Genomic DNA, 12,551 nt, shown 5'->3' with positions numbered 1-12,551 from the left:
GATTGTAAGAGAGGTAGAGTTCGTTTTGAACAAGAGGGATCCTTGGTACTAGAGTTTGAGGGTGCAAGAAAGACTTCAAGTTTGCCTTTTATTTCAGCAGTACGGGTAAACCGGCTAATTCAACAAGGGAGTGATGCATATTTGGCGGTAATAGAATTAAACGGACTGGAAACATCAAGTAGACTAGAAGATATACAGATTGTTAAAGATTTTCCTGATGTTTTCCCGGAAGATCTACATGGAATACCTCCTCTAAGAGAGATATATTTTCCTATTGAGTTGAAATAGGAAGTTGAACCTATCTCTAGAGCCCCTTATCGTATGGCTGCTTCAGAAATGACTGAGTTAAAGAAGCAATTGGTGGAGTTGATTGGAAAAGGTTTTATAAGATCTAGTACTTCTCCTTGGGGTGCTCCTGTACTATTTGTTAAGAAGAAATATGGGAGTATGAGATTATGCATCGATTATCGAGGATTGAATCAGGTAACAATAAAGAACAAATATCCACTTCCAAGAATTGATGAGCTATTGGACCAACTTCAAGGTGCTAGTTGGTTTTCGAAGATTGATTTACGATCAGGTTACCACCAGATACGTGTTCTAGATGATGATATAAAGAAAACTGCTTTCAGAACAAGGTATGGACACTTTGAATTTGTTGTCATGCCGTTTAGACTTACTAATGCATCTGCAGTTTTTATGGAGTTGATGAACACAACATTCAGGGATTATTTGGACGAGTTTGTTATCATCTTCATTGATGACATCCTTGTGTATTCCAAATCTCGTGAGGATCATATGATACATTTGGAGAAGGTGTTGGAACGCTTAAGGAGAGAAAAGTTATATGCAAAGCTGAGTAAGTGTGACCTTTGGATGCAAGAGGTAGGATTTTTGGGGCATGTGGTATCTGCGGAAGGAGTGAAAGTAGATCCATCCAAAGTGTCAACTATAGTTGATTGGGTGAGACCATCTAATGCTACAGAGATTCAAGCTTCCTCGGATTGGCTGGATATTACAGAAATTTTGTAAAGGGTTCCTCGGTTTGGCTGGGTATTACAGAAAGTTTGTAAAGGGTTTTGCCAACCTATCTAAGCCATTGACGAGATTGACGGGAAATGGTGTGAAGTTTGAATGGGACGAAAAATGCGAGACAAGTTTTGAAGATTTGAAGAAGCGATTGACATCAGCTCCTATTTTGGCATTACCAAAGCCCGGAAAACCGTTTGGAAAAATGCGAGACAAGTTTTGAAGATTTGAAGAAGCGATTGACATCAGCTCCTATTTTGGCATTACCAAAGCCCGGAAAACCGTTTGTGGTGTATAGTGATGCCTCTCACCAAGGGTTAGGATGCGTGTTGATGCAAGAAGACTGCGTTATTGCGTATGCATCATGCCAACTTCGAAAACATGAAGAAAACTACCCTACTCACGATTTAGAACTTGCAACTGTGATTTTTGCACTGAAGATTTGGAGATCTTACTTGTACGGGGAAAAGGTTCAAGTATACACTGACCATAAAAGTCTCAAGTATGTGTTCTCTCAAAAGGAACTAAATTTGAGACAACGCAGGTGGATGGAATTAGTGGCAGATTACGATGTGGATATTGCCTATCATCCCGGCAAAGCTAATGTGGTTGTAGATGCCTTGAGTGGAAAGAAAGTTGAGATATCTACTTTGAGATTGACAAGTGATCTAATGACTCAATTGAGTTTAATGCAGATATCAGCTCAGGAGAATCAAGACGGATTGGAAACTAGTGCTATAAAATGGAATAGTTGGCTGGAAAAGTTGAAGATGGCTCAATAAACAGATGAATAGACGAAAGAATTGATGGAAAAGCCCGAAGATTTTACAAGGGCAGGGTATTCCACTTCAAATGATGGGTTGATACTATTGAGAGGTCGTGCTTATGTGCCTAAAGATGAAGAATTGAGGAAAGAGTTATTGAAAGAGGCGCATAACACGCGATATTCCATACATCCGGGTACTACAAAGATGTATCAAAATTTGAAGCGGTATTTTCTTTGGCATGGCATGAAAAAGGATATTGCAAGATTTGTTAGTCATTGTCTAACGTGTCAGTTAGTTAAAGCCGAGCACCAGGTACCTGCAGGAATACCTCAGTGGAAATGGGACTTAGTGACGATGGATTTTGTAGTTGGTTTGCCAAAGACACCAAAGGGAAATGATGTGATATGGGTTATTGTGGATCATTTGACTAAGTCAGCACATTTTATCTCGATTAAGAAGACGTTTTCAATGTCTCGTTTAATTAGCACAAGTTTACCTAGAAGAGGTAGTAAGACTTCATGGAGTCCCTACTAGTATTGTGTCAGACAGAGACCCACGATTCACTTCGAGATTTTGGAACAGTTTCCAAGAGGCTATGGGCACTAAGGTACGATTAAGTACGGCTTATCATTTTTAGACCGATGGACAATCAGAGAGAACGATACAAACATTGGAGGATATGTTACATGCTTGTGTATTGGATTGGGGAGGAGATTGAGATCACCACTTACCACTTGTGGAATTTGCTTACAACAACAGTTTTCATTCAAGTATCGGGATGTCACCCTTTGAAGCGTTATATGGAAGACCTTGTAAGACGCCTCTTTGCTGGACAGAAGTTGGGGAAAGACGATTGTTGGGTCCTGATATCGTGGATGAAACCACAACAAAGATTAAGATTATTCAGAAACAAATGAAAGCAGCACAGGATAGACAGAAAAGTTACGCAGATAAGCACAGAGTGACTTGACCTTCCAAGAGAATGATGAAGTATTTCTCAAAGTCCAAGCAACTAAAGGAAAGACCCGTTTTGGGATGGTTGAGAAGCTAAAACCTAGATTCATTGGATCTTTCAAGGTATTGAGTAAGATAGGGGCAGTGGCTTATAAGGTTGCCTTACCCCCCGAGTTGGCACAAGTTCATGATGTGTTTCACGTGTCCATGCTTCGAAAGTACCATCCTGACCCTGATCATGTTATTGATTATCAACCGCTTGAGTTAAAACCAGATGAGACTTATGAAGAAGAACCTATCGAGATTGTTGAACGAAAGGTTAAACAACTGCGGAGAAGAGAAATACCTCTAGTAAAGGTCGCATGGACACACCACAAAGGAGGAGATGCGACTTGGGAATTGGAGGACGATATGAAGACTCGTTATCCCCACCTTTTTCGTAAGAAATCGTACATACTATAGGTCGTTCTAGAATTCGGGACGAATTCTTCTTTTAAGGGTGGTGAAATTATAATAAACGAATTTAAAAAAAATAAAGTTTGGGGGGTCAAGTGATAAAATTAAAAAGTTCTAGAAAAATCTGTTATTTCATGGAGGACCTTTTAGTACGAAATAAAAGTTTGGAAAAAATTTGTAAATTTCAAAAAATATAGGACTGGACTGCAATTTCGCTAGGGTTTCTTCTTCTTCTTCCTTCTCCTCCTTCCATGGCCGAACCAAAAAGCTCCCAAACAAGATTTTTGCTCCGATTTGAGTCCTTGGACATCTTTGAACGCCGATCACCATCCTATTGCCACCGCCCCATCACCGTTGGTTCGTTTCCATGCTACTTTCTTATCTCTTTCGTTGTTTTTCTTTCACCTCCATTGTCAACGAACTTTGTAGATTTCCGGTGAACGGAAGCTCGGTTTTGGACGAGACTTGAGGGGTTTGGAAGCTCTTGGCGAGCTGAATCTTTCTTGGGTAGTGTCGTCACCGCCGTCACCGGCCACCATCGCCGGAAAATTTTCTGGTGACATGGATTGAACAGTTTCAATCCCGTGATTTCAAATCCGAAATCCGTTTTATAAAATTCAAAGTATTTAGAGATATTCGAAAGATTTAAAATAAAACAGTTTAACCATAAGACTTACCATTTGATTAGCGTTTTTTTTCGGTAGTAAATATTTTTTTGAAAAATAATTTGTTGATTAAATTTATTATATGATAATTAATTATAGGTGAAGAAAATCTCGAGGTTATTGAACCCGGGATCGAGGATTAGAGCGAATCTTTCAGGGTTAATCGTTTAGACCAAGGTGAGGAAACTCGACAGAACTCCTCTTTCTTCTATTCGCTTAGACATGATGATAGGGAACGTAGATATCATGCGGTTAGGATTTTAGGATAGACGCCTTAAATTTTCTTGCGAATTTATGATGCATGTTGATTATTGATTGATGATTGATGGGTGATGATTGATGATTGATGATTGATGAGTAATGAATGATGATTGATGATTGATAAATTTCTATTGAGTGATTATGGCTTGTGACGTTTCTTAATGGATTAATTGGATCGTTAGAATGAGTTGAACTGTTGATACTAATTAAATTTTGGCATGATGTTCGGAAAGATTGGAGAAGTAAAGAATTGAGTTAGGGACTGTGATGTGACCTCAGACTGTGCTAAAAATATTTTTAAAGTGAATTTTGAGACCATGGTACGGCGGTGATCCATATGTGATGGTATGATAACAACCCGAGCATGGCAGCGATCCATGTGGAGTGATAACCCCGACTACGGCGGCGATCCGTAGAGGGTTATTGCTATTGGTTCAGTTTTGAGGCCATGGTATGGCGGCGATCCGTATGTGATGGCATAATGACCCGGGTATGGCAGCGATCCATGTGGAGTGGTAACCTCGACTACGGCGATCCGTAGAGGGTTATTACTATTGGTCGTGTTTTGATAACCCCGACTACGGCGGCGATCCGTAGAGGGTTATAATGATAATTTTTTGGTTGTGTCTTATAAAAAGAGTTTTAAGCTAAGTCTGGGGGTACTAAATGGTCCTAGAGTCTGGAATCATTTTAAAGAATCGAATAAAGAATAGTCAGTAGAAGAATGTGAATTAATAGATTGAGTTGCTTGAGTTGAATGTTAATTGAATTTGCTTTCTATTTGATTGTCTATATTGGGTACAGAGGCGAGGTTTATAGTCTTGCAACTTCACTGAACTATTCGCGTAGCTCACCCCTTCCTTTTTCCTCATAGGTGAAAGGTGAAGCAGATCAAGTGGTAGGACTTGGTAGTTGCAAGAGACACGATGTTTTAGATTTTTATTTTTATGAGTTCAGTATTTTTAGACTTATGTTAGGCTTTCATTATTGAGACTTCCGCTGCAGATTTTGAGATGATAGTATGGTATTAAGAATAAACCGAATCTTTCTTTTTAAAACCTAAGTGACGATTCAATGGTTTCCGAAATACCGGATTTTGGGTCGTTACAAAATGTATATTGAAAATAAAGGTTAGACGGGTCAAGTCATATGGGAGTTTAGGTTTGGTAAATATCGCTAATTTTTTTTTAGATAAACTCATATAATAGATATTTACGAGACGATGATAAATTTATCACGAATTATATTTTAAAATTAAAAAAATAATAAAATTATTTTAAATTATCTATATATATTTTCAGACCGTGCATTATGTGCGGGTTATTAATTAGTATATATAAAAGTACAATTGAATCAGTAGGAGGAGAACGACACGTGTCAACTTTTTTTTAATTTAACTTTTCATATTCCAAAGATAAGCATGACAGAGAAATTAATGGGAAAGAGGTAAAAAGAAATGATGGAGAATATTAATTGGTAGCGTACGATAATTTTTTGTGTGTGTATATAATAAATACACGCATTGTTAGATCTTACGAAAGTATAGTTCACCCAACGGAACACCAGACATGTCCAACTCTTTTTTAAAACTAACCTTTTCATATTCCAAAGATAAAGGTGTTGTAGAAAAATTAATGAAAAAGAGTAGAAAATATTTTCAAGATAATTTTTTGTATATAATAAATATATACATAGATACATCTGTAATAATCGGAGATATTCACATGCATATTGATCAGGTTCAATTGATTTTAATGTCATTTAATTTTATTTATGATTTCCCACATCTTGAAAATCTACAGATTGAGAGATGTATGTTAATGCAAATGAAAGGGTTGACTACAACACGTGGTGGCATTATATTGGCTGATCTTACCTACTTGCTTTGACACCTCTTCCATTTCAACATGTTTATATATATATATATATATATATATATATGGAACACCATTACTTTGAAACACTACCTTTGTTTACGGATTTTATTTGGTTTACTATCTGATATTAAACTGATAATATTTTTTTTTGGTTAACTATTGTTTACGGATTTTGTATTGGCATGTGGTGAAGCGCCAAGATGTTGTCTTCTCCTGAACTAATCCAAAGTTAAAGTTGCATCTTTTTTTAATCCGTTTCAGATATTGGTTCATCCTTTTGGAGAATGACATTGATCTTTGCATCTACAAATCTCCTTACAGCAAAAATAGTAACGGGCTACCGCTCTTGCTCTGTTTGACATCCCCTTGGTATTTCTTTTTATTCTCTGTAATAATATAAAAAAACAAAGTGAGATCCAATTTTCTGTTTTTAGACACTTGGAAGACTTTGTATAGGTGAGATGGTATCATAAAGAATTATACGGTCTGAAAAAATCACCTAGAGCTTGGTACCAAAAGCTCCATCATGCTCTAACCTCGTTTGGCTTTGATCGAAGCGAGTCTGACCACTCTCTCTTTGTTCGTCATACTTCTCACGGTGACGTTGTACTTGTTGTATACGTTGATGATATTATTTTAACTGGTAGTGATTCTGATGGCATTAAACATACTAAAGTTTTCCTTCAAAATACATTTGATATTAAGGATCTCGGTCGATTACCATATTTTCTCGGCATAGAAATACTTTGTTCTACTAACGGTTTGTTCATGTCTCAGCGCAAATATACTCTTGAGCTTCTTCGTGAAACAGGAAAATTGAGTGCCAAACCGGCTAAAACACCGCTGGAGAGGTCATACAAAGATCTCGTAGAGGGGGAACCATTCTCGGACGTTGAACAATATCGACGAGCCGTTGGTAAGTTAATCTATCTCACAATAACACGTCCTGACATTTCCTATGCGGTGAACCAGGTGAGCCAATGGATGCACGCACCTACCATCTTACATTGGCACATGGTGGAACATATCTTGAAGTATCTCAAAGGAACCCCGGCGCACGGCTTATGGATGCAACGGAACAAGGACACATGTATTGCCGCATACTGTGACGCTGATTGGGCCGGAGATAGGTATGACCGCAAATCGACCACCGGCTTTTGCACATTTGTCGGTGGGAACATCGTAACGTGGAAAAGCAAGAAACAACCCGTTGTCTCCCTCGCTCTAGCGCCGAAGCTGAGTATTGCGCAATGGCAAACACGACTTGCGAACTACTTTGGCTTCGCGCTCTCCTCACGGATATTGGCATGAACCACCAACACCGATGCCGCTCCATTGCGATAACCAAGCTTCCATCCACATCTCCGCCAACTCCGTCTTTCATGAGCACACAAAACACATTGAAGTGGATTGTCACTTCATTCGTGAGAAGATCACCGCTGGCCTCATTCAACCAATCTTCACTCCGAACTCCACCCAACTAGCTGACATCTTCACCAAAGCCCCGAGCTCATGGACCCTTAATCGTTTCCTCGACAAAATCGGACTTGTTGATATCAACCGTCCGATCTTGAGGGGGAATGATGACACTGATGATGGTGATGAAACAAAGCCCAAGCTCAAGCCCATTGAGAATGAAGAAACAAGAGTCCAATCTGGATCTGCTCCAAGTTCGAGAACTCTGCAAGCCTAAGTCGCTAAAGTCAGCAAAGGAAACAAGCACAATCGATTCTCAATCACCAACGATCAGAATATCATCTTGAATCTTCATATTCCTTTTTCTATTCATATTCTTCCCTTTCTTTCCTGTGTAAATATGCTGTTAAATATTTCTGAGTGAGAGACATGAAAAAGAGTCGAATAAAAAAGGAACAAGAAGTTCCAGTATTTTTCTCTTCATCTCAAATATGTTTGCACCGTGATTGATCTCTAATATCATAAAAACTTTCAAGAATTCTCATTACCTCTCTTTCCCATTTTCTTTCAGTACCCAGAATCGTTTTTTATTGTCATATCTTACCACCTACTACAATGTCTCAGGATTCATAAATTTTGTTGCCAATATATGGGTTTTACAAGAGACAACCACTATCAAAATCCTTTAATATGTCATTTTGTTCATCGTTAAGTAACTAGGTTTTCTTTCCTGGTCACATCTTTGAGTTTCATCTTTTGTATAAAGGGTTGGTATCATTCGAGTAGGATATTACAAAAGTGAATAGTTTATTTTCTGGTTATGGTATGTGATTCCTTTCCTTTTTCACCCATCTCAAGTTCTACATAAATCTTTACACCCAAAAGGTTAATGATTTATATAATCACCAGTAAATTTTGTATATACAATAAATATAGATATCTGCGATGATCTGATAAAGGGTTTTGCACGAGTGATACCGAAAAGTTTGTATTTATTGTTCATTTTGTCATGTTTATTTTTACTGTCACTCGTATTTTCTGTCATAATCTTTGCTTTTGGAAAATATTGGTGACGAATATAGATTTCATGATTACAAACTCATTGTTTAAGAAAAAAATACTGGTATAAAATTCTTTCGATGCACATTTGCTTAAGAACAAAATAAAACAATTATCATCTATGCAAGAAATATGATCCTATTATTAGATTGAGAAAAATTACCATCAAAATATTGGGGATTTTGTGATAAGATTTTTTTTTCCACAAAACGAAAACATAATTGATGTTTTTATGTAAGAAAAATTGTGACCACTAATTTAATTTATATATCTATTGTATAAAATTGTCATTGATTGTTCTTAAAAATTACAATTTTCACTTAATATTTATAAAAAATTTAAAATACTGTTAATTATTATGTATCTATTACATTGTTTTTTACTTTGGTTCTACTATTTGGTTTGTACCTATCGCTTTTGGAATATATGCTATTATATAATTTTAAACAGAGAATACCTTTGGTGATGATAATCATGGGGAGAACGATGAGAACTTGAAGAGATAGGTGAGAAGGAAGGGCCATAAATCGAGAATTATCGATCTGAAAATCCGAGAGATGGGTTCGGAATATCAGATGAAGAAAGTCCTCTAGATCAGATTTGTCTCTATGGCCGATCTTTCTTCGAAGCGTATGAGTATGCAATAAATTATTGGCTTCCTTAAAGATATCTTATCGAAATCTTAAGGATGAAATTTCATCTGATCCTCAACATCTTTTTCTCTCTTCCAATTTGTTTTCACTGTTTTTTTTCTTTTTCTTTGTTGTTCCAAGATCTTCCTATTTTATCTGTTTGATTCAAAGTATGGTGATATATGTGAGTTATATTGATGAAGAAAACAACGATATTTAAAGTAAACATTTTATAAAAAGAATTTAACGAAAATTAAATGTTAATGTCGGTTCATAATAATCATATTATATAAATACTTAATAAAAATCGAACATTTTAGGATAAAAGTGAATATATCTTAGTTTGTAAAAATACAAGGACATTTTTCTGAACAAAAATAAATAAATATTAGAGACCAAGTTCATGTATGAAATCATTTCATTTTTGGGGAAAGAAAAAGTTGGTTAAACGATCAAACAACTAATGTATAACAATAATAATTAGAAATTTCCACTTGCAAGTAGGGGTGTAAATCGAGCCGCGGATGCGGGTTGGTTCACGAGCCTACCCATATTTTTCTGGGTCGGATTCAAAATATTTGAGCCTAGAAAAAATTGGATCAAACGAACCAGCCCGTCATGAGCCGAACACGTGGTGAGCTAGCTCACCACGAGTCAGACTGGTTCGTGGGCTAGAAAAAAAATATTTTTTTTAAAATTTTAATATTTTTATATATTTTAAATTATTTTTATATACAAATTATATTTTTATTACATATTTAGTTTTTTTTAATTTTATTTTTTATCATATTTTAAATATTAAAATTAGTTTTAAATATTTTTAATATTAAAATTTATATATTTGGTTCGCTGGCCTGATTCATTTGGTTCGTGGTCTATGATGATATGGGTTGCACTGATATATTTTTTGCTCGCTAAAAAATGGGTTGGACTAGGTTGAACTAAAATTTTTACAGATCGGAACAAGCCGGATTGGGTTGGGTAAGGTCAGCCCTTTTTATACCCCTACTTGGAAGGATACACGCATTTTGATAGGTATTTTAAAGAAGAATTACAAATACTCGCCAAAAAAAATCTATAGATTAGCAACTATTGTTATTGATTAAGAGGAAATTTTGGTATGCATAGGAAGACGTGATCATTTTGGTTGGGGCATGAAAAGTTTATTAATAATAATATATAATTGTATATAAATTGAATTCCATCTAAAAATTATTGTGATACATTGTTTTTCTAAACCTAAATTAATGGAATCCAAATAAATATAAGAATAATGAAAACGGAAAACTAGCATAAATAAACGGCACGGAAAACTAGCATAAATAAATATCTTATCTTAATTTAATATATACATTTTTTACAAATAAAAAATAACAGAATAAAAATATAACCAAAACACAAAATAGATACCCTATATGAAGGTAAACATTTATACACAGCCTAGCAAAAATATTAATATTATAATTTTTTACTTTTATACAGAACTAAAAGTTTTAACTATATTTTCTATTAGTTATTATATTTAAAGCTAATATGATTTTCTATTAAAAAATAATTTACATGGATCTTATAATTTAGCATTTGAAACTTACACGAGTTTATAAAATTACCAAATCACACAATTTTTAGAATAAGTATAAAATAAGGATGTCCTTATGACACTGTAGATGCAGATGATAGAAAGTTATTGGCATAATCATCAATTTGTTATCATGATATTTTATTTTTCAAAGACCCAAAAATAATGTAGACTTTTAAATTTTTGTGTGACGGTAAAGATAGTTAAGTTAGCCGCCTCCATCTTTAAATTAAAATATTATGCAAATACAGTTTTCAATATTCAAATAAACCTTACCTGATGTCATTTAGATTCGGTCAACCAAAACGAAATGAATTCGAATCAAATAACGTGTAATCGTTTCTACACCAAAATCGATATAAAAGTTAAATAGTTATAATTTTTTTAAAATTTAAATTTTAAATAAGCAGTGAATTAAAAAAAACCCAATTATTTTAGAAAATAAATATTCTATTTATAAAAATGGAATTTAAAATATAATTGAATGGAACATAAAAGAAATACCGAATGAGTATCAAATCTTATCATAATATTTTTTCCAAGACTCAACAATGTAGATTTTTTTTTTTTTTAATTTGTGAGGATAGAATCATTATAGTTAAGTTAGCCGCCTCCATATTTTAAATTAAAATGTTGTGCAAATACAACTCCCAATATTTAAGTAAATGCAATATCTAAATAAAATTAAATATTAATAACCACTAGAGATATAAGTAACCAAAAACTTCTCTATATAAAACCCATCAGCCACATTCACAAAAGTCACACGATTAAAGATGGCACAAGTACTCTCATTCTCTACTTTCATCTCCACCACTCTTCTCCTCATCTCCGCCGTTGCAGCCACCACATTCGAGATCCGTAACCAATGCGGGTACACGGTTTGGGCCGCCGCCAGTCCCGGAGGCGGTCGCCGTCTAGACCCTGGCCAAACATGGATGCTAAGCGTGGCCCCGGGCACCAAAATGGCTCGTATTTGGGGTCGGACCAATTGTAACTTCGACGCGTCAGGACGAGGCCGATGCCAGACGGGAGACTGCACCGGCGGGTTACAATGCACCGGTTGGGGCCAACCACCGAACACTCTTGCTGAATATGCTTTGAATCAATTCAACAATCGAGATTTCTATGATATTTCACTCGTCGATGGATTCAACATCCCCATGGATTTTAGGTAAACCCAAACAAATAACCTTATTTCTAATACTGAGAAATATGTAAAGTTTAATTCTATAAGAGTCTAGATATTAATATATTTCTTATTTGATTATCAATAATATACAAGCTTTTTTTTTGTTGTTGCAAATCTTGACATCTTACTATATATTGAATCACATACATACGGTTCCTTGAGATTACAACGATATGGTGGTAACATTTCCGTGTGTGTCATTTCATCAGTCCTACAAACCCGGGCTGTCACCGGATTCTGTGCAACGCCGACATAAACGGGCAGTGTCCGGGACCGTTGAGAGCACCAGGTGGCTGTAACAATCCTTGTACGGTGTTCAAGACCAACGAATATTGCTGCACGGCCGGACAGGGATCGTGCGGACCGACCCCTTACTCGAGATTTTTCAAGGACCGATGCCGTGATTCTTACAGTTACCCACAAGACGACCCCTCGAGCACCTTCACTTGCCCTAGCGGAAGTACTAACTACAGGGTTGTGTTTTGCCCTTGGGGAAGTAGTGGACTCGACGAGTTTCCCCTTGAAATGGTCGTTGAGGAATAGACTCCATATATGTGTGTGCATGGAGTTTATGTGTAACGTATGTATGATATTCACTCGCGTGGTCGTCATATGTATATATACATATATATATATATATATATATATATATATATATAAAGAC

General features: G+C 35.8%; 1 protein-coding gene and 1 long non-coding RNA gene across 2 annotated transcripts; both read left to right on the top strand.

The window, feature by feature from the left end:
- The first annotated feature begins 2,271 nt into the window (after window positions 1-2,271).
- On the top strand, window positions 2,272-5,310 carry LOC104799816. Its single transcript, XR_002023645.1, has 3 exons — window positions 2,272-3,563; window positions 3,971-4,048; window positions 5,007-5,310. It is a non-coding gene; the product is annotated as an uncharacterized LOC104799816 (long non-coding RNA).
- A 6,156-nt stretch (window positions 5,311-11,466) lies between these two features.
- LOC104799814 (osmotin-like protein OSM34) lies at window positions 11,467-12,545 on the top strand. Its single transcript, XM_010522472.2, has 2 exons — window positions 11,467-11,869; window positions 12,097-12,545. The coding sequence occupies exons 1-2, from the start codon at window positions 11,472-11,474 to the stop codon at window positions 12,428-12,430; spliced, it is 732 nt and encodes a 243-aa protein (XP_010520774.1). The 5' UTR covers window positions 11,467-11,471; the 3' UTR covers window positions 12,431-12,545.
- Window positions 12,546-12,551: the final 6 nt, after the last annotated feature.

This window comes from Tarenaya hassleriana, unplaced genomic scaffold (genome assembly GCF_000463585.1).
Source record: "Tarenaya hassleriana unplaced genomic scaffold, ASM46358v1 Cleome61, whole genome shotgun sequence".
In the NCBI taxonomy this organism is placed as follows: Eukaryota; Viridiplantae; Streptophyta; class Magnoliopsida; order Brassicales; family Cleomaceae; genus Tarenaya; species Tarenaya hassleriana.
The sequence above is the reverse complement of the archived record's forward strand: the minus strand, read 5'-3'. Positions and strand labels throughout refer to the sequence as shown.